Source organism: Ambystoma mexicanum, chromosome 10 (genome assembly GCF_040938575.1).
Source record: "Ambystoma mexicanum isolate Mex_15411 chromosome 10, UKY_AmexF1_1, whole genome shotgun sequence".
Taxonomy (NCBI): domain Eukaryota; kingdom Metazoa; phylum Chordata; class Amphibia; order Caudata; family Ambystomatidae; genus Ambystoma; species Ambystoma mexicanum.
In genome coordinates, this window is record NC_090932.1 from 1166777359 (window position 1) to 1166798747 (window position 21389).

At 54.1% G+C, this 21389-nt stretch overlaps 1 protein-coding gene across 1 annotated transcript in view; it reads left to right on the plus strand.

Annotated features, from left to right (window-relative positions):
- Positions 1-21389, plus strand: part of GPAT2 (glycerol-3-phosphate acyltransferase 2, mitochondrial) — a 2680481-nt gene that overhangs the window by 2498619 nt on the left and 160473 nt on the right. The window contains exons 19-20 of the mRNA XM_069619102.1: positions 13106-13226; positions 13338-13403. Of these exons, the coding sequence (XP_069475203.1) occupies positions 13106-13226; positions 13338-13403 (187 nt within the window). The remainder of the gene's footprint in view (positions 1-13105; positions 13227-13337; positions 13404-21389) is intronic.

Below are 21389 nucleotides of genomic sequence, written 5' to 3' on the forward strand. Positions count from 1 at the left end.
CTTTGGCCGAATTCTCATTTGGTCTCTGGTTAGTAATAACAGAGGCAGTGGAGCACATCCCTAAAGGGGGAGATGCGGGACAGCTTCCAGGCCATTATTACAGACGGCAGGGATGCTTCCTGTCAGATTTTGCAGCCTGGCCTGGACACCGCAGACTGTGTAGCCAGTACGACTGCTACCAGCACCGTCCTAAGGCGCTTTTCGTGGCTGATGATGTTAGGTTTCATCACTGACATCCAGGAGATGCTCCTGGACATGCCTTTCGATAGCATGAACATTTTCGGCACCAAGGCTGACGAGTCGCTGCAAAAATATCAAGCCTCTAAGGCGACAGCCAAGGCATTGGGGCTGGCAGTGCAGCAACAGCGTCCGGCAAGTCTGGCAGGCAGGTGCAGGGGTTTTTGTCCATTTGCCTCGTACGCCCAGATGGGTAGAGGTCAGGCTTCCTCAGGCAGGCAAGGACAACAGCCCTAGAGGGGTAGAGGATGCAGTGTGCCTAGAAGGGGTGCATCATCCTCCTCAGTACCTTCCGCAACCGCCAGTGCGAAGCCTCTGTGAAGCGGCCTTTTGCCATTCTTCCCCATGTGGGGGCAGGATATCCCAGTTTTGACGAGAAATACCACCTCAGGCGCCTGGGCCTTACAAGGATACTGCCTCCCCTTTGCCTTTCACCCTCCAGACACCCCACTTGCCACCAACCCTTGCATCCTGAACCTCTCCTGCTGAAGGAGATCTGTCCGCTTCTTGCAAAAGGGCCATAGAGATGGTACCTTGCTTGGGAAAAGGCAGAGGTGTGTACTCAACATACCTTCTGGAGCCAAAGGAGGGCTGGGATCTGAGACCCATCCTGGATCTGCTGTTTCTCATCTTGTTCTTGCGCAAGGAAAAGTTCAAGATGGTTACTGTAGCCCAGATTCATCAGGCGCTGGTGGTGAACGACTGGCTAGTTTTGCTGGATCTCCAGGATGCTTACTTTCATGCGGCTGTCCACAAGAAGCACAGGAAGTACCTGAGATTGTCATTACGAGTTCAAAGTCCTCCCTTTCAGGCGGTCTTTGGCACCTGATGTTTTCACCAAACTGCTAGCATTAGTGTCGGCTCGCCTCAATAGGGCAGGCATTCATGTCATTCCCTACATGGACCACTGGTTCATTCGAGCCCGTTCACCAGATCTAGCGTCGGCTTATCTGTACCGAACGTGCAGCTTGTTGCACAGCTTGGGCTTCTCCCTGAACTACAAGAAGACACAGATTTCAACGTCCCAGTCCCTCCGATTCATTGGGGCAGTCTTGGGCACTCGCTTGGGTCGGGTTTTCCCACCCGACGACAGAGTAGTCAACATCTTCAAAATGTTTCAGGTTTTACAATCGGAGGCGACAGTTCCAGCCTCAGCTTTTGTGCGCTTGCTGGGTCTCATGGCATCATGCATCTTTGTGTTACCAGAGGCCCATATGTGCATGAGGTCGCTAGAGTGGCTCCTGATATAGCAAAGGTCTCAGTTTCAGGGTTTAGACTTGAGACCTTCTTCTGCTGTCGGAGAGTGTCCGGAGTCCTGCAATAGTGGTCCGTGAAGGGTAGCCTCCTGAAAGGGTCTCTTTTTTTTTTTGACCCTTGTCATGAATGCGTGCCTGAAGGGCTGGCGCCCACTTGCAGGATCTGGTGGTGAGCATGCTGTGGTCCCCATCAGAGTGCTGGGAGAAAATCAATCTGCTGGAGCTGAAGGCAATCAGGCTGGCCCTGGTCGCTTTCCTTCCCACTATTAAGGGCAAGACGGTATTGTTCCTGAAGGGCAATACTGTAGCCATGCATTACCTCAACAAGAGGGGTGGCGTGGGCTCCCTGCTACTGTGCAGATAAGCAATGAGATTGTGCTTTTAGGCCCTGAAGAACAGTGTGTCCCTGACTGTGGCCCATCTGGCCGGCAAGGAGAAAACTCTAGCGGACGCACTGAGCAGGCAGTCTGCAACCTCCCATGAGTGGGATCTCTGCCACGATGTTCTGGAGGAGATTCTCTCCCTCTGAGATACTCCCCATGCAGACCTTTTTGATTCCAGTGTGAACAGGAAGTGCAGGTTCTCGGGAACCTTGGTCTGTTGAGATCCACGATGATCTTGATCGCTTCAGACTGGGCCCAGAGATAGAGAAATCCAGAGTTGTTGGACATGGCCATCTGCCTCCCTGGCATCTTCCACAGAGGACAAACCTCCTCTCCCACTCGAAGGAATGCGTCCTACATCCGAACCGTGGTAGCTTGAATCTTCATGCCTGGCTGCTGAAAGGATGAGGTATAGTAAGTGGGAGTTGTCGGAGGACATTCTGGACGTGTTCCTATGTGCTAGACCACCCGCCACCAAGTCCATTTATGCCTGCAGTGGCTGACGTTTTCAGGTTGGGGCCAGGAGCGGGATCTGGACTCTTTTACTTGCTCCACTTCCTCTCTGTTGGACGAGCCCTACAGATTGGTACTGTGAAGGGGTATCAAGACTGCTCACCCTTAAGATGTTTTTCCTGGTTGCCATCACTTCCACAACAAGGGTGTGTGAGCTTCAGGCTCTGTCTGTTAATCCTCCCTTCTTGGTTTTCCCCAAGGAGAAGGCGACGTTGAAAGTCAGATCCTCCATCCTGCTGAAGGTGGTCTATGATTTCCATCTCTCGTGGTCTATGATTTCCATCTCTCCCAAAAGATCCATCTACCCATCTTATTTCCTCTGCCTCACTCTTCCAAGGCAGAGGACTGGTTCCATTGGTTTGATCCGGTGCAGGCCCTCAGGTTCTATGTCTCTCAGATATGGGAGAGCAGGACTGATAACCAGCTTTTCGTTGGTTACGCAGGCACCCGAGCAGCTACGGCTGTCACAAAACAGACCCTGTCTCAGTGGATCATTCTCTGCATCTCAGAAAGACTATGATCTTGCTGGCAAGGAGGTCCCCGAGGTTCTCAGGGCTCACTCCACCAGAGGGTTGGCCCTCACCTCGGCTCTGCAATGCTGAGTGCTTGTTCTGGATATTTGCCAAGCAGCCACGTGGGCTTCCTTGCACACGTTTGCTAAGCATTACTGCTTGGATTCTATGTCTAGTCAGGACTCTCATTTGGCAGGGCTGTCCTTCAGAGGTTTCTAGTTTAGGTGGTATCCTTACTACCCTCCCTCATCCAGGGTGTTGTACTTCTTTGGGAGTCTATTATAGATGTGGAATCTGTGAGAAGAAGTAGTCAGTTAGAAGAACAACTTACTTACCTCTCTGTAATGTTCTTTCTAAAAGATGTTCCTCCCTACCTGCCCCTTTTGGGGTTAGCTAGAACATCTTAGTTCTGCGGTCCCTCAGCATCAGAGTGCTATGGAAAAAGGGTGAAACTAAGTTCACTGGGTGCAGCGCCTCGGTGTATACTGGCCCTGATGTCCTGTCTAGCGTGGGGCGCATGGACACGTCGGGCAGAGCCGATGATGAGCCTCGCAGAGCCCCTTGGCTGCGGAAAATATTTTCAGAAGAGCAGCTATCGCTGGGAGATATCATAGGTGCGTGGGATGCCTGGGGATTGAGGGGGACCAGGAGGAATCCTAGAGAGAGCAGGAAGAGGTGGGGCAACCAAGATTGTCAGATCCAGAAGGTTCCAGAGGGCCTGCTTGAGCTAGGCAGGTTTTAGATGTGAGAAGAGGAATGGGAAGAGGAATGAGGATCTGTTAGGGGGTGTAGCTCAGATTCAGAGAGGAGGAGGAGGGGGCAGAAACCAAGACCCTGGAAGGAAGGGGTATACTGGTACAGGAGGCGCAGCACTTGGGGAGACCACAGGACCCTTCTCTGTGGCTCTGATGAATGCCAAGGGACCACCTTACCTACAAAGCAGAGATACCTGAGGAGGAACTGAATGTCCTCCTGGAGCAGAAACTCATGTCTTACTTTCCCAAGAACCAAGAAACACTTTTCTTTTGGTTAAGTTCTGGAGATACTACCCAGCCACTGAAGTGTGTATCCACCCTGATTATTTTGTTTTGTAAATGCCTATTTTGTTTGTTGTTTTGGCCATTCTTTTTATATGTTAATGTTTAAGGATATTTGTACCGCGCACTATCACCACCGGAGTGGTCCCCTGGCGGCTCTGAAAAAGGGAGAAGGGGGGGGGGGTGAGTTAGTGGGAATAAGCTGGAAAAGTACAAAAGAGCAGTGATGTGCTGTTGGCAGCCTCAGCCCGGTGGGTCGGTTGGCTGGGCATGGGGTGTTTTACGGTCGGTAGTCGTCATGTGCTGTTGTGCAAGTCTATGTGTGGTTTATTTTGTTGTTGCAGTGTAGTGAAGTTTGTGCGGATTAGGTTTGTGGTTGTGTTTGGTTAGAGTTTGAGAGGTGTATGCACAGGGATGAAATTGTTAGTGGGTTGGTTAGTTGGTATTGCTTTCCTTGCAGTTGTGTCTAGTTGTGATGCTTGCTATCATTCACTATTCCATCCGAGTGTGGCCCTTGCTAATCTTCAATATTCTGTCTAGATGTGAGGCAGGCCAGTGATAACGATTCTATCCAAGTGTGCCACTTGTCATCATTCACAGTTTCATTTAAGTGTGGCACATGCTAACATTGTTACACCTGTCCAAAGTGACGCAGGGTAATCTTAACTGGTCTCTATATGTGTGGCACTAGTTAACATTGGTTAGTACGCTGGTGTATAGTGGAATGCAACATTTAGAGTTTAGCCAAGAATGTATTTAGGCTGGTGGTCACAAAAGCTCTCTAGGTATGTAAGGTGCAATTCTATGGCAGTTTACGCTATGGAAGGTAAGGTAGAGTGACAAGGGCTTTCTGGAGTAGAGTGATTGCTCTACACCCCACCCATGCCACACTCAGTTTTGTTGGTGTCTGGCTTCCTTTGCGTCCCCTGCTGATACCTGCAGACACATCTTGGAGCTGCCTCTGTAGGAGCCACCCTTTGCCTTGGGTCCCTTTGCCTTGGGTCCCTTAGCCACAGGGGCTGCTGGGCTGCCCAGGTTTGGTGAGTTTGAGTAGTCACCCGACCAATGAAGCTCACAGGGCGGACTAGGAGGCGGGAAGAGGGAGGGAGGTCTAGGGCCCAGGGATGCTAGGGGTAGGAAACAGGGTGCTGGACTAAGGGAGAGAAGCTGCCGTGGGTCTAGGGACGCAGCGAGGGCCTCTTAGCCCCAAAATGGTGGCATGGGGGGGCAATAAATTCTTGTTTGAGAGAAGTCTGGTCTGTCTGGTGATTTAATCGCAGACATGACCGTCTCCTAGAGCAGGCCGGACCCTGCCCTAAGCTTTTTGTGAGGTTATGCTATTCTTAGTAATCTAGGTAATTTACAGCTATGGTGCACTGAAAAGGGCCACTCGTAGAACCATAGGGGGCAGTCTTCATATTTGTCAGTGTCATTTCACTGGACACAGGAGTTCTCCAGATCCTTAGGGCGGTCTTGTTGGCAAAGGAGTCCAGATCATTCACAGGGGTCTTGCCAGCCTTTGGAAGGACTGTAAACACCTTAGCAACTTGCTCCCTGGCAGTCGTTGGGTGCATGGATTGGCAGGCAATTCTCCAGTGTTGTGACTCAGTCCCAGGTACCAAATGCAGCGCTGCTGCTAATTGGACACAGGCACCCCACAGTCCTGATAGTGTTTAAAGCATGAAGCCTTAGATGGAGACATGAAAAAGTAACGATTTAGAAAATGAAGGCATTCATGAAACGAGCAGAGAGCAGGACAAAGGAATAGGAAGTCATGGACTGCAGACATCGACATATATACCATCCATGATGTCCCCTCTAGAGTCATGGGCATCAAAGAAAGCTGATCGCAGCTGCATTGAGCATCCTGGTGACTGAGAAATCTTCGGGAGACAGACTTGCACCTAGGAGGCTATTTCTGTAAATAAGGATTCTGTGGGAGAAAGCACTTGCCCATCAGAAAGAATATTAATGAAGTTAAATAATTGGTTCATCTCATTGTAGGTTGATAAATAATAATGTACAGTTCAAGGTAAGTTCAAAGTTTATGAAGACCTGCCCTATGTTTAATTGCTCTGTGAGAGTTAGGGTGAGCGTTGGGGCCAGAGTCTGTTTTAGGTTCACCAGGGATTGGTGTAATCACTGTTTGGATGGGGTTTGACCAATTGCTGCTCCACTGGGGTTCAGGTCTCCCTTTGAATATGCAATGGAGACAGAATTTGGATTGGTCGGGAAGGATATGGCCCTGATGCTACAGTTAGAAACTGCTATAAACATCCTCCGAAAGAATTGTCTAGTTGTTGTGTACCTTGTGCTTAGGAATGTTCTCTGAGTTCTCCAGCATGGGGTCTGGCATGGATTCACATGCTCATGAATATTCCCCGTCAGGCTGGGAATCCTCGGTAAAGAAAAAATATCAGTTTTGTTTCTGATCTGTCTTTCTCAGCAGTAACCAATCACTGGTCTCTGGGTCATACTGCCCCCAGCCAATGACTGCCCTCTCCCTAAGCCCCGCCCCTGGCAGCCATTCTCAGATTTTTACCGCACGTTCAAGTGTTGGGAGTCCTTGTGCTATAGCTCTCGAGATTTTACTGCGTTTTGCGCTTTTTCAAAGAGATGTATCTAATTTTTCGGTTTAATCGAGCCTCAAGCTCCACCGTTTCTACTTCTGATCAACGGGGACCTGTTTTGGATTTATCTACGCCCCTCAAGGGTGACGTTTTCGTCGAGTTGCGCTTCTTGGAGGATTCCAAAAGTTTCTGAGGCCTACCTCGAGGACGAGAAGAACATGGCCCAGGAGAAGGGAAGCTCGACTCCTGGCAAACTGTTCAGGATCTGCCCTGGATGCAACCTACAAAATGTGTTCAAGGAGGACGAGCATTCGAAATGCCTTTACTGCCTCCACGAGGACAAAATGCACGTGGAGAAGGACTGTGCGTTTTGCATGAACATGTCGGATCGGACTATGAGGGATCGTCGGACCCGCCTCTCCAACTGGCTGAGAGGCAAGAGCCCAGCAGGTGAGAAGAAGAAGTCCGAGCGATCTTCTAAGTCCTGTGAGGGTGCCCCAGCGAGGGGGGCCCAACAGAAGGCAAAGCACAGCGAGTCCGCGGGCACCGGAAGCGCCGAACGGGCAAGCTCCTCGGATGCCAGGCAGGGCGCACCTTCACCGACGCCATCAACCGCGAGCCAACGCTCTGGCTCGGGGAAGAGAAAATCCGAGAACCTGGCTAAACTTCTCGAAGGATCAGGACGGAGGGGAGCGAGGCGGTGACCCTTCCCCTAAGGCAAAGGCCTCAGGCGCGCCCAAGGTGGTGAAGGCCTTGATCCCGGCCAAGGCCTCGATTGAGGGAGTCGCTGCGGCACTGGCAAAGCCTGTGGAGGCTATCCCAGTGGAGGCGACCTCGGGGCCCAGAGTTTCCCTGCCTCCGCAGAGGGAATCCTCTTTGAAGCCCGTCGAGAAGACCCCCCGTAAAAACCCTGGTGGAAAAAGAGGGGGGGCAGTAGCCATAACGGACACGGACACAACCTCTGAGGAGGAACTGACTGAGAATTTGGAAGAGGCCCGGTCCCACGGGAGGGATCCCGACGAGGGGGAGGACGAGAGCGAGGGTGGCGATGGCGAGGTTACCGTGGAGGAGGAACAACCGTCGATCCCGGCACGCCTGTCACAACCCGAGCCACAAGACAACTCGGCGGCCATTTTGACGGCAATCCAAGCCTTATGCACGGAGATAAGGACGAGACTGCCCCTACCCCCGACGGATGACCCAGCTGAACCGGGTCCGTCGGGAAGCCCTCCAAACAAGAGGAGGAGAATTCATCCGGCTCCCCTTCAGCCCTCATGGCCTTCTCAGCCTTTGTCGCCCTCCCCGGGCTCGAGGAATGACACGGGAACAGACACGGCCACGACGGGGACGGATGACGGTGGCCGCGACGACGGGACTGACCTCCCGTCACCGATTCCCCGGGCGTCTCCTCCCGACGAAAATTGGCTTCTTCCATGCCATGATTGCCAGGGCATCCGAGCTTTTTCAACTCTGCCCCAAAGAAAAGAAGAAGGAAGGCTTCCTCTACCAACGGCGTGAGGCCAAGAGGAAGACGGTCCTCGCGGTGCCGTTGCTGGATGACATCTGGGACGAGTGTCTTGCCCTCCTGAAGAACCCGTCCACGATGCCTGCCAAAAGGGACTGGTACGAGAAGAAGTACCGGCTCCCCGACGGCGCCCCTTTGTGCCTTAGGGCACAACCGGCCCTGGATTCGGTCGTCTCGGCAGCGGCCAAGAAGAAAGCAGGGGGGCCTCGGCTTCAACTTCCCCACTGGACGGCGAGGGAAAGAAACTAGATGCCATGGGACGACGAGTCATCTCGTCGGCGGCGACGAGGATTAAGGCGATCAACGCCCTAGCGATTGTGGCCCGCTACGACAGGGAATTGTGGACAAGATCGCCCCCCTGTTGGACTTCCTACCGGACAACAAGAGGGCCGAGGCCCTGGCGATCCTACAGGAGGGTGAGGGGGCATCGGACCACGCCATAACGGTGGCCACGGACATTGCCGACACCGGTTTTCGCCAGTTGGGCAACAGCGTTTGCCTTCGACGGCAGGGGTTGGCTCAAGGCGACAGATTTCCGGCAAGACATGAAAGCCAAGGTTTTGGACATGCCCTTCGACGGGAACAATCTGTTCGGAAAGACGGTGGATGAGTCGCTGTAGGCCATCAAGACCGACACGGAGACGGCTAGGGCCTTGGGAGTTCTGCAGCAACGGCAGCCGCCCTTTCGGAACTCCGGAGGCAAGTAAGGTGCCTCCAAAGGATTCGGCGGCGGCTCCTCGACCTACCGTCAGGCGGCCCGCTCCTCGTCGCAAGAAGGCTACAGGGGACGAGGCAAGTCAGGTGGATCTTGCCGTCGTCGCCAGGGAAGTCAAGGCGGCAAGGCTGCTTCCAAGCAAGACTGAAACGGCCATTGCGTCGGGCTCCCACCGAAGCACCCCGGTGGGAGGCCAACTGGCGAAGTTCGTCAGCGTTTGGGAGCCCATCTCCACCAACCGTTGGGTGCTGATGCCCTGGCCCACGGGCACACTCTGGAATTTCTAAAGAAGTGCCCCTGAATTCCGCCCGTGGCCAGGAAGGAAAACCACGCCCCTCAACTGCTGTTAGAGGTAAGGGCGATGCTCAAGAAAGGAGCCATCAAGCTCGTCCCAAAGAGGCTCCGGAGTATACTCAAGATACTTCCTCGTCAGAAAGAAGACAGGAGGTTGGCGTCCCATCCTGGACTTGCGTCGGCTAAACAAATACATCAAGGCACAGAAGTTCCGGATGGTCACCCTCCAGCACATGCTGGGCCAGCTGGAGGAAGGCGACTTCCTATCGTCGTTGGATTTGGAGGATGCGTACTTTCACATCCCCATCCTAAAAGGACACCGAAAGTTTCTCAGCTTCGTAGTCCAAGGGCGGCACTAGCAGTTCAATGCCCTTCCATTCGGATTGAAGTCGGCACCCAGGGTGTTCACCAAGTGCCTAGCACTAGTGGCGGCGTGGCTGCATCTGCAGGGGATCCACGTCTACCCCTACCTGGACGACTGGCTCATCCGAGCAGAGACAAGGGAACTCGCCGTCGAACACACAGCAAAGACCGTCCGGCTGCTCACGGACCTGGGATTCTCCATCAACTTCCCCAGATCCCACCTAGTTCCGTCGCAGGTCGCGCTGTTTCTCGGAGCCAAGCTCGATACAGTAGCGCAGTTAGCCTCGCCGTCGGAGGAAAGAACACAGGCCATCCTGGGCAAGGTACAGCGTCTTCTGGCCACGGACGTGGCCAGAGTGAGGTCCATCATGTCCCTTCTCGGGATGATGTCCTCTTGCATCTATCTGGTGCGCCTGTGCAGGCTTCGGATGCGTCCTTTGCAGGAGTTCCTCAACGCCCGTTGGACGCAAGCGACGGGCAGCTTCGAGGACAAGATCTTGCTCAACGAAGTATTCCGCCAAGCAATTCGATGGTGGGGCACCCGCGTGTATCTCGCAGTGGGCACAGACTTTCAGACCCCAGCATACCAGGTGACTGTGACGACGGATGCCTCCCTGGAGGGGTGGGAGCGCACACCGGAGATCTTCACGCGAGAGGCCTGTGGCTCCCAGAGGAGAGGCTGTTCCACATCAACATACTGGAGCTCTGAGCAGTGTTCTGGGCCCTCAAGTCATTCCTCCCATCCCTCAAGGGCAAGGTGGTGAGGATCTTCACTGACCACACCACCACGATGTTCTACATCGTGAAGCAGGGAGGAACCAGATCCCCAGCCCTGTCCAAGGAAGCCCAGGATCTGTGGCATTGGGCCGTTGCCCAGGGGATGTTTCTGGTACCTTTTCATCTAGCAGGGATAAAAAACATGATCGCCGACTCACTCATCGGGGAGCTGCACTCGTGCCACGGGTGTGAACTACGCCAGGGTCAAGTGGATCAACTCTTCCGGCGATGGGGCAAACCCCAAATCGACCTGTTCGCGACGGCGACGAACTCCAAGTGCCAGAGGTTCACCAGCATGTTTCCCCAGCCGAGGAGCATGGGCGATGCTTTCTCGTTCCCCTGGGACGGCCTGTCCTGTATGCGTTCCCGCCGTTGCCTTTGCTGCTCAGGCTCATCAACCAACTCAAGAGGTCCCGGTGCAGGATGATCCTCGTCGCACCGAGGTGGCCGAGACAGATATGGTTCCCGGACCTTCTGGACTTGTCAGCGTCCCCACCAGTCAAACTGTCGACAGCCACAGACCTTCTCTCCAGAGAAGGAGGCTCCATTCTTCATCACGACCCGGAGTCACTGAACTTGCAGGCCTGGCTCCTGCAGCACTAGAGTTTGGAGGGTACGATATCCCATCTGACTGCAGAGAGGTTCTTGCAAAGGCCAGGGCATCCTCAACTCTCAAGTGCTACGGACACAAGTGGAAGAGCTTCTCTGTCTGGTGCCGTACACAGAAGATTAACCCTCTACGGATTACAGCCCTTCAAGTGCTAAAGTACTTACTGTTGCTGGCCAAAGCTGGACTAGCTCACGCTTCCATCAAGATACATCTGGCAGCAATTTCCCGATACACCAGAACTGCAGGATGGTCGTCCCTGTGGTCTCATCGCCTGGTGAAGGAGTTGATGAAAGGACTGTTCCGATCGTTCCCGCCGGTGAAGGCTCCAGGCCTGGCGTGGGAGCTCAACGTGGTGCTGACCAGGCTCATGGACCCGCCATTCGAGCCCTTGCATTCGGCTCCGTTGAAGTTCCTGTCGTGGAAGACAGCGTTCCTTGTGGCCATCACCTCTGCACGACGCGTGGGAGAGATTCAGGCCCTTTCCTGCAAGCCTCCATACTTGACTTTCCATGAGACAAGGGTGGTGCTGAGAACGCACCCCTCCTTCATGCCCAAGGTGCCGTTGGACTTCCATCTCAACAAGCCCTTGGTGTTACCAGTCTTTTTCCCGTCGCCTTCGTCGCCGGCCGAGAGGACTTTGCACTCGCTGGATGTAGCTAGAGCGCTGAAGTTCTACGTGGACCGAACAAAGAGTTTTCGGAAGACATCACAGCTGTTTGTGACCTTTGGACCTGTGAACCAAGGGAAGGCTCTCTCGAAGGCTTCTATTTCCAGGTGGCTCTCTGGCTGCATCATGCACTGTCATCGGTTGGCAAACCGACCGTTGTCCGGCTGTCCGAGAGCCCATTCGACCAAAGCGATTGCTGCTACCACAGCGTTCTTGTCTGGTGTGCCCCTGCAGGACATCTGCAGGGCTGCTACGTGGAGGTCGACGCACACCTTCACGAGATTCTACTTCATTGACCGGGATTCCAGGGAGGAGTCCAGAGTCGACCAGGCAGTGCTGCACAACCTGTTCACTTAAGGTGAGCCTGGTGAGAAGGTAAGAGTTGCTTAATGTTGAATTTTATGTAATGCTTAATGTTGAGCCTTGCCACCTCCCGTGGTTGTGCATGTGTGTACTGCTATGTATTCTTATATTCATGAGCATGTGAATCCATGCCAGACCCCATGCTGGAGAAGGAACAAGTTACTTACCTGTAACTGTTGTTCTCCAGCATGGGTCTGGTATGGATTCACATGCAAACCCTCCCTCCTTCCCCTATGCGGCTCTTCACTTGGTCATACTGCCACTTTACGTGCTACCAAATCTGAGGATGGCTGCCAGGGGCAGGGCTTAGGGAGAGGGCAGTCATTGGCTGGGGGCAGTATGACCCAGAGACCAGTGATTGGTTACTACTAAGAAAGACAGATCAGAAACGAAACTGATACTGATTTTTTCTTTACAGAGGATTCCCAGCCTGACTGGGAATATTCATGAGCATGTGAATCCATGCCAGACCCATGCTGGAGAACAACAGTTACAGGTAAGTAACTTGTTCATTTCCTTGCAAGGACTGCAAAATGTTCTGGTACCTTATGTTCTATGATTTTTAGGGATTTCCAACTGCCGCGCTCTCTCAGCTGTTAGGTTCAGAAGTTGCAGGGGCTATGTTCCAAGAGTCCTGATATTCCTGTTGTGTTGCAGAGCAGATGATAGAGTAAAATACTGGTACTAGAGGATGGTCTAGACTGGTTTGGTCAGAGGTTTGCAGGATAGCTGCAATAATGGCAATAAAGGTAAGGTGGGGCCCGCTTCAGAGTTCACTGAGCAGACCTCTGCATACAGAATGGGTTTTGGAAGCTTGCAGGTGCAAGCAGGCCTTCATTTTGTCTGATCTTTGAGGAAGTATTGTCTTCTGTGCCCAGAGCGTCTTCCCACATTTACACATGTAAATAAAGCTGATCCTTCATATTTATGGGCAATTTGGGTTTATGGGCAAGGTTGCACGGCTCAAGCCCCCATCAGTGAGGCACACATACAAACCTTTCAGTCTTCCTCCTTGGCAAACTTGCCTTCCTCTGTTCTTTTGTGTGCCCTTTCTCTATCCCTATCTCATTGGAACACTCACCCTGTGTGCTGCCTTGTAGTTCCCTGTTGTCTTATTGTGTGGTGTATTTTCTGACCCTGACTCCTATTTAGCATTAATCTCTCTGTACTATGACTTTTGGTCACCAGTTTTCACTCCGTTGTGTGGACTCCTTTTGTGGCCTGCTCTCTCATGTTAGCTCCCTGTGCAGAGTGAACCTGTCACCATCCTTTTTCTATTCTAGATCAATCAGACAGGAAACAGTCCTGATTTTTTTTGCTTTCTTTGCCACCTGCTGACTCCAGCACTGAAGACTTTCCGGAGAGTTGCTGAGTTTCTGTGCGAGTTCCACTACGAAGGACATGGTATGTTACCTGTAGAGGGGCAGCTTGATCCAGCCCCCTGCCTACCATGGCCAGATGAGATTTGTCATTGTTAACAGGTTTCTTGCTTAATTCCTTAACTTTTTTCCCCAGAATCAGAGTGCCTGGAGAAAGTGCACCACTTCCTGCTTAAGAGGGCCCAGCTAGACGCCTCATACGGTGAGTCCCATATGCAAAGGTTATCTTCTATGGGGGAGTCCTTTTTTAGAGGATAATATGCTGCTTAGTCAATCTCTTGCATTGAGTCTGGTCTGTGGCTCAGAGGACTAATGCATTCACTGCAGGGGCTTGAGTTTGACCTTATGGCCACAGGTATGAATCCCAGCTGGTCCACTCAACCCTTCATCCTTCCGAGGTCGATAAAATGAGTACCATTAAGTTGGGTAACAATAAACATCTGTTCTCCAGCATGGGGTCTGGCATGGATTCACATGCTCATGAATATTCCCCGTCGTCAGGCTGGGAATCCTCGGTAAAGAAAAAATCAGTATCAGTTTCCTTTCTGATCTGTCTTTCGTAGTAGTAACCAATCACTGATCTCTGCGTCATACTGACCACAGCCAATGACTGCCCTCTACCCAAGCCCCGCCTCTGGCAGCCATCTTCAGATTTTTACCGCACGTTCAAGTGTTGGGATCCTCGTGCTATTGCTCTCGAGCGTTAGTGCTATTTTTCACGTTTTTTCTCAGAAAAATTTCTCTTTTTTTCGGGCAAAAGAGCCTCAAGCTCCACCGTTTCTTCATCCGATCAACAGGGACCCGTGTCGGATTCGTCTACGCCCCTCAAGGGTGAAGATTTCGTCGAGCCACGCTTTTGGAGGACTCCATAAGTTTCTCAGGCCCATCTCGGACATGGCCCAGGAGAAGGGAAGCTCGACGCCCGGAAAGCTGTTCAGGGTCTGCCCTGGATGCCAGCTTCAGAATGTCTTTAAGGAGGACGAACACTCCCTTTGCCTTTACTGCCTACATGAGGACAAGACGCACGTGGAGAAGGACTGTGCGTTTTGCGGCAATATGTCGGAGCGGACCATGAAGGACCGCCATCAACGTCTCGCCAACTGGCTGGAAGGAAAGAGCCCGTCAGGCGAGAAGAAGAAGAAGTCTGAGTGGTCTTCTAAGACCTTTGAGGGCGCCCCGGCGACGGGGGGTCCAACAGAAGGCCAAGCACCGCGAGTCCGCTGGCACCGGGAGCGCCGAATGGTCGGGCTCTACGGGCGCCAGGCAGGGCGCATCCTCCCCGGCGCCATCAACCATGAGCCAACGCTCTGGCTCGGGTAAGAGGAAGGCCGAGCACCCGGCGAAACTCCTGGAGAGACCCCGGTCATGCCCTAAGGCCCCATCGGAGGGCGAGCGAGTTGGTGACCCTCCCCCCTAGGAGAAGGCGGTGAGCGCACCTAAGGTGGTGAAAGCCTTGATCCATCCGGCCAAGGCCTCTATCGAGACAGTCGCGGCGGCCCTGGCTCAGTCTGTGGAGGCTACACCAGTGGTGGCGACCCCGGGGCCCAGAATCTCCCTGCCACCGCGGAGGGAGTCCTCTTTCATGCCCATCGACAGGACCCCCGTGAAACCTCCGACGGAGAAGAAAAAGGGGGGGCAGGAGGTCGTCGTGGACTCGGCCTCAACCTCTGAGGAGGAGCTGATCGAAGTCTTAGGCCACGGCTCTGGCGTGGAAGAAGGCCATCCTGTCGGGAGGGACCCCGACGTGGAAGACGACGAGGGCGTCGAGGGTGCCGACGGGGCTCCTGATCGCCCGTTGGATCTCCCTCAACCAGTGCCGCATGACAACTCGGCGGCCATTTTGTTGGCTATACAGTCCTTATGCGCTGTCATGATCTCTGCTTCCAAAAGATCAGGACTTGCCCGACTCCCTTGGAAGCAGACCCATAACCCCGGTTCTGAGTGCCAGCCAGTCCCAATTGGGACCTTTTGGACCCTGTCCTGGCGCCAGTGGCACCAGGCTCATAAAGATGCCCAGTCCCAGCGCTGGAAGCGCCGGGCTCATAATGCTTGGGTGGACTTACCTGCAGCAGACCATGCTGCTTACTTACCTGCCAGTTGAACCCCTGATCCTCTTCTGTTTGGGACTACTTTTCCTGTTGGGTGGGGCAGGAGCCACTCCCTAGGTTCAGAACACTGGAACTCTTCTGGAAAGCAGGAACTCTTTTCTTACCTAGGCGTGGCTGTGGAAGGAGACACCTAAGCACTACAGGAGGCTATTTAAACCACACCCGATGGATGAATCTTGCTTTGTGTAATTCTGCATTCTCTGCAGCAGAACGCTCATCGTGTCTTCTGCTTCTGATCCTGGGCCTAAGGGAACAAAGGCTTACCATCCTGGAATCCAGTCTTCAGCAGCACCTGTAAAGACAAAGAAAGAACAGGTTAGCACTACGGTCTTCAGTGGCAGCGCATCTCTTACCTGGTCCATCGGCTGTCACCAACGCCTCGCGCTGCATTCTGGCATCTGAAAGACAAAGGTTTACCTACTCTTCGCATGCTCCGAAGGTCTTCGCACTGCATTCCGGCATCTGAAAGACAAAAGCTTACCAGCTCTTCGCACGCTCCGGAGGCCTTCGGCGCTGCATCCCGCATCTGAAAGACAAAAGAAGGTGCGTTTAAAGACATTGGGCAACTTTATTACTCACGTGCCATTACTCCTTCCCACGCCGAATCCAGTGGGTATTCCAGCACCCTTCAGCTTCTCTAAAGCTCCGAACTTGTACCTGCAAGATAAAAGGGACAGTTAGTGCGCATCGTGAAGCAGGCTACAAGCGCTTACTTACGTGCTTCCAGGCGCTTCTATTCCTCACGCGGGTTCGATCCTCAACTCTCATCAGCCCGCCATCCGCCATCGCCGGAACCCTGCAAAACAAGAGATATCATTACAAAAGACTTTTAAGACATTTGAAGTGCCCAGAACTTACCGTTCGTGCAGTTAACGACGGACAGCAGTCCTCTGAGGTCAAGAGGCCTGCACCCTTATCCAGTGAAGAAACTGGTTACGGCACCCTGCCCCGAGGCAGATGGAGAGCTCGGCGTTCACTTACCTAAGACATCTTACTCTTCGAGTCAGACATACAGTGCACAGAGGTCCAGCCCAAAGAGCCAACCGTGTGTTACACATCACCTTTGAAGATACGGCATTCACCCAGTCAAGACCGGCGCCTCTGCGGGAATCAGGTGAGCGTTACATGCTCGGAGATAAGGACGAGACTGCCGTTACCACCAACGGAGGAACCGCTCCCGACGGGGGACCCGGAGCCAGGCCCTTCTGGGAGCCCTCCCCCTAAGAGAAGAAGGATTCATCCTCCACCTCCTTTTCAGCCATCGCACCCTGTTCAGCCCTCCTCCCCGTCCACGGCACGTGGGGATGATACGGGGACTGACACGGCCGCGACGGGTACAGACGACGAGGTTTACGACGAGGATCTCCTGTTGTCACCTCCCACCCGGGCTTCCCCGCCCGACGAGATTGGATCGTTTCACTCCATGATCGCCAGGGCATCCGAGCTTTTCCAGCTCTGCCCGGAAGAGAAGAAGGAAGGTTTCCTTTATCAACGGCGCGAGACCAAGAGGAAGACGGTCCTCGCTGTACCTCTACTAGATGATATTTGGGATGAGGGCCTCGCCCTCCTCAAGAACCCATCCACGACGCCGGCTAGAAGGGATCGGTACGAGAAGAAGTACCGGGTCCCGGACGCGGCCCCCTTGTGCCTTCGGGCACAGCCGACCCCGGACTCTGTCGTCTCCGCGGCGGCCAGGAAGAAAGCGGGGGGGGGACGCGGCCTCTACGTCAACCTTCCCGCCAGACGGCGAGGGAAAGAAATTAGACACGATGGGACGGAGTCATCTCGTCGGCAGCGACGACAATTAGGGCGGCCAATGCCTTGGCTATCGTAGCCCGCTACGACAGGGAGTTGTGGTACAAACTGGCCCCCCTGCTGGACTTCCTACCAGACGACAAGAGGGCGGAAGCCCTAGAGATCTTGCAGGAAGGAGAGGTGGCATCGGACCACGCCATTACGATTGCGACGGACATCGCTGACACTGGATTTCGCCAGTTGGGCAATGGCGTGTGCCTTAGGCGGTGTGGATGGCTCAAGGCTACTGACTTCCGTCAGGACGTGCAGACCAGAGTCTTGGACATGCCGTTCGACGGAAACAACCTGTTTGGGAAAACAGTGGACGATTCCCTTCAAGCCATCAAGGCGGACACGGAGACGGCCCGGGCTCTTGGGGTTCTCCAGCAACGGCGGCCGCCCTTTCGGAGCGGCGGAGGCAAACAGGGTGCCTCCAAAGGTTCCAGCGGCGGATTTTCCACCTACCGTCAAGCGGCCCGTTCGTCATCACAGGAAGCTTACAGGGGACGAGGCAAGTCAGGCGGACCCCGCCGTCGTCGCCAAGGAGGACAAGGCGGCAAAGCCTCGTCGAAGCAGGACTGAACCGGCCGTGGGGTCGGGCCCCCACCGAAGCACCCCGGTGGGAGGCCGGCTGGCGAGCTTAGTCAGCGTGTGGGAGTCCATCTCCACCGACCATTGGGTGCTGGACGCCCTAGCTCAGGGTCACGCGCTCGAGTTTCTAAAGAGGTGCCCGCGCGTCCCCCCTGTGGCCAGGAAAGAACATCATGTCCCTCAACTTCTCTTGGAGGTAAAGGCGATGCTCAAGAAGGGCGCCATCGAGCTCGTCCCAAAGAGGCTTCGGGGCTCCGGAGTTTACTCAAGATACTTCCTCGTGAAGAAGAAGACGGGAGGATGGCGTCCCATCCTGGACCTACGACGACTGAACAAATTCATCAAGGCACAGAAGTTTCCGGATGGTCACCCTCCAACACGTCCTGGGTCAACTGGAGGAGGGCGATTTCCTGTCATCGTTGGATTTGGAGGATGCCTACTTCCATATTCCCATCCTAAAGGGACACCGAAAGTTTCTCAGGTTCGTGGTCCAAGGGCGTCACTACCAGTTCAGAGCCCTTCCCTTCGGATTGAGGTCGGCACCCAGGGTGTTCACCAAGTGCCTCGCACCTGTGGCGGCGCAGCTGCGCCGAGAGGGGATCCACGTCTACCCCTACCTGGACGACTGGCCCATCCGAGCAAAGACGAAGGAGCTCGCCGTGGAGCACACAGCAAGGACCGTCCAACTACTCACGGACCTGGGATTCTCCATAAACTACGCCAAGTCCCACCTGGTGCCCGCGCAAGACGCACTGTTTCTGGGAGCGAAGCTCGACACAGTGTCGCTTCTGGCCTCTCCGTCGGAGGAAAGGACGAGGGCCATCTTGGGCAAGGTGCAGCGGATGCTGGTTGCGGACGCGGCCAGGGTGAGGTCCATCAAGTCCCTCCTCGGAATTATGTCTTCTTGCATTTATCTCATCCGCCTGTGCAGGCTCCGGATGCGCCCGTTGCAGGAGTTCCTGGACGCACGCTGGATCCAGACGACGGGCAGCTTCGAGGAGAGGATCACACTCGACGAGAGCTTCCGACGAACGATCCGGTAGTGGGGCACCCACGCGCATCTGACGGCGGGCATGGACTTCCAGACCCCCGGCCACCAGGAGACAGTGACCACGGATGCCTCCCTGGAAGGGTGGGGAGCGCACACCGAAAATCTGCACGCAAGAGGCCTTTGGCTTCCGACGGAGAAGTCCCTCCATATCAACGTCCTGGAGCTCCGTGCAGTGTTTTGGGCCCTCAGGTCCTTTCTTCCGTCCCTCAAGGGCAAGGTGGTGAGGATCTTCACCGACAACACCACCACCATGTTCTACATCAGGAAGCAGGGCGGTACTAGATCCCCAGCCCTGTCCAAGGAGGCGCAGGATTTGTGGCATTGGGCCGTCGCCCAAGGGATGTTTCTGGTGCCGTTTCATCTGGCAGGGATAAAAAACACCATCGCCGACTCGCTCAGCAGAGAGCTGCGCTCGTGCCACGAGTGGGAACTACGACAGGATCTAGTGGACCACCTCTTCCGACGGTGGGGCACACCCCAGATCGATCTGTTCACGACGGCGACGAACTCCAAGTGCCGGAGGTTCGCCAGCAGGTTTCCCCAGCCGAGGAGCATGGGCGATGCTTTCTCGTTCCTGTGGGAGGGCCTGTTTCTATACGCGTTCCCTCCATTGCCATTGCTGATCCGGCTCATCAACCAGCTCAAGAGGTCACGGTGCAGGATGATCCTCGTCGCACCTGCGTGGCCGAGGCAGATATAGTTCCCGGACCTTCTGGACTTGTCAGCGTCCCCGTCAATCAAGCTGCCAGTGGATGCGGATCTTCTCTCCAGGGAAGGAGGCGCCATCCTCCATCACGACCCGAAGTCACTGAACTTGCAGGCCTGGCTCCTGCAGCGTTTGAGTTTGGAGGATATGACATACCGGCCGACTGCAGAGAGGTTCTTGCAAAGGCCAGGGCGTCCTCAACTCTTAAATGCTATGGACACAAATGGAAGAGGTTCTCTGTCTGGTGCCACGCACAGAAGATTAACCCTCTACGGATTACGGCTCCCCCAGGTACTGCCGTACCTTCTGACGCTGGCCAAGGCTGGACTGGCGCACGTGTCCATCAAGATTCATCTTGCTGCGATCTCCCGATACACCAGAACCACGGGGCGGACGTCTTTGTGGTCTCATCCTCTGGTGAAAGAATTCATGAAGGGACTGTTCAGATCGTTCCCGCCGGTGAAGGCTCCGGCCCCGGCGTGGGAGCTTAACGTGGTGCTGACCAAGCTCATGGGACCTCTGTTCGAGCCTCTGCACTCGGCTCCGTTGAAGTTCTTGTCGTGGAAAACAGCGTTCCTTGTGGCCATCACCTCCGCACGAAGAGTGGGAGAGATCCAGGCCCTTTCCTGCAAGCCCCCGTACTTGACTTTTCACGACACAAGGGTAGTCCTCAGGACGCACCCCTCCTTCATGCCCAAGGTGCCGTCGGACTTCCACCTCAATGAACCCTTGGTGTTGCCTGTTTTCTTCCCGTCGCCTTCGTCGCCGGCCGAAAGGACTTTGCACTCGCTGGATGTGGCTAGAGCGCTGAAGTTTTACGTGGACCGCACAAAGTGTTTTCGGAAGACGTCACAACTTTTTGTGAACTTTGGACCTATCAATCAGGGGAAGGCTCTCTCAAAGGCCTCCATTTCCAGATGGATCTCCGGCTGTATCATGTACTGTCATCGGTTGGCAAACCGACCACTGCCTGGCCGTCCGAGAGCCCATTCCACCAGAGCGATCGCAGCTACTACGGCGTTCCTATCTGGTGTGCCCTTGCTGGACATCTGCAGGGCTGCTTGGTGGAGGTCGACGCACACCTTCATGAAATTCTACTGCGTCGATCGGGATTCCAGGGAGGAGTCCAGGGTCGGCCAAGCAGTGCTGCGCAATCTGTTCGCCTAAGGTGAGCCTGGTGAGGAGGTAATTGCTTAATGTTGAGTTTGATGTAATGCTTAATGTTGAGCCTTTGCCACCTCCCGTGGCTGTGCATGTGTGTACTGCTATGTATTCTTTATTCATGAGCATGTGAATCCATGCCAGACCCCATGCTGGAGAAGGAACAAGTTACTTACCTGTAACTGTTGTTCTCCAGCATGGGTCTGGCATGGATTCACATGCGAACCCTCCCGCCTACCCCTCTGCGGCTCTTCACTTGGTCATACTGCCACTTCACGTGCTACCAAATCTGAAGATGGCTGCCAGAGGCGGGGCTTGGGTAGAGGGCAGTCATTGGCTGTGGTCAGTATGACGCAGAGATCAGTGATTGGTTACTACTACGAAAGACAGATCAGAAACGAAACTGATACTGATTTTTTCTTTACCGAGGATTCCCAGCCTGACGACGGGGAATATTCATGAGCATGTGAATCCATGCCAGACCCATGCTGGAGAACAACAGTTACAGGTAAGTAACTTGTTCCTTATTAGCGCCAAGATGCCCCTTTGGGGTGAACGTGCACTTTACAAATACGCTCGTTATATAGCAAGATAGCACTTGTCCAGAGATGGAAGGAGTTCACCAGTATCGTGAAATGAAAAGCGAGTCCTCAGTGCCATAGGATGTCAGGAATGCATTTGTGTTGTGAGATGGAATATCATGCACCAAAAGCAAAGTGTGATGTCTGGTAAAAAACAATACCAGACCTGGGGACGCCAAGAGAAAATACTACCATA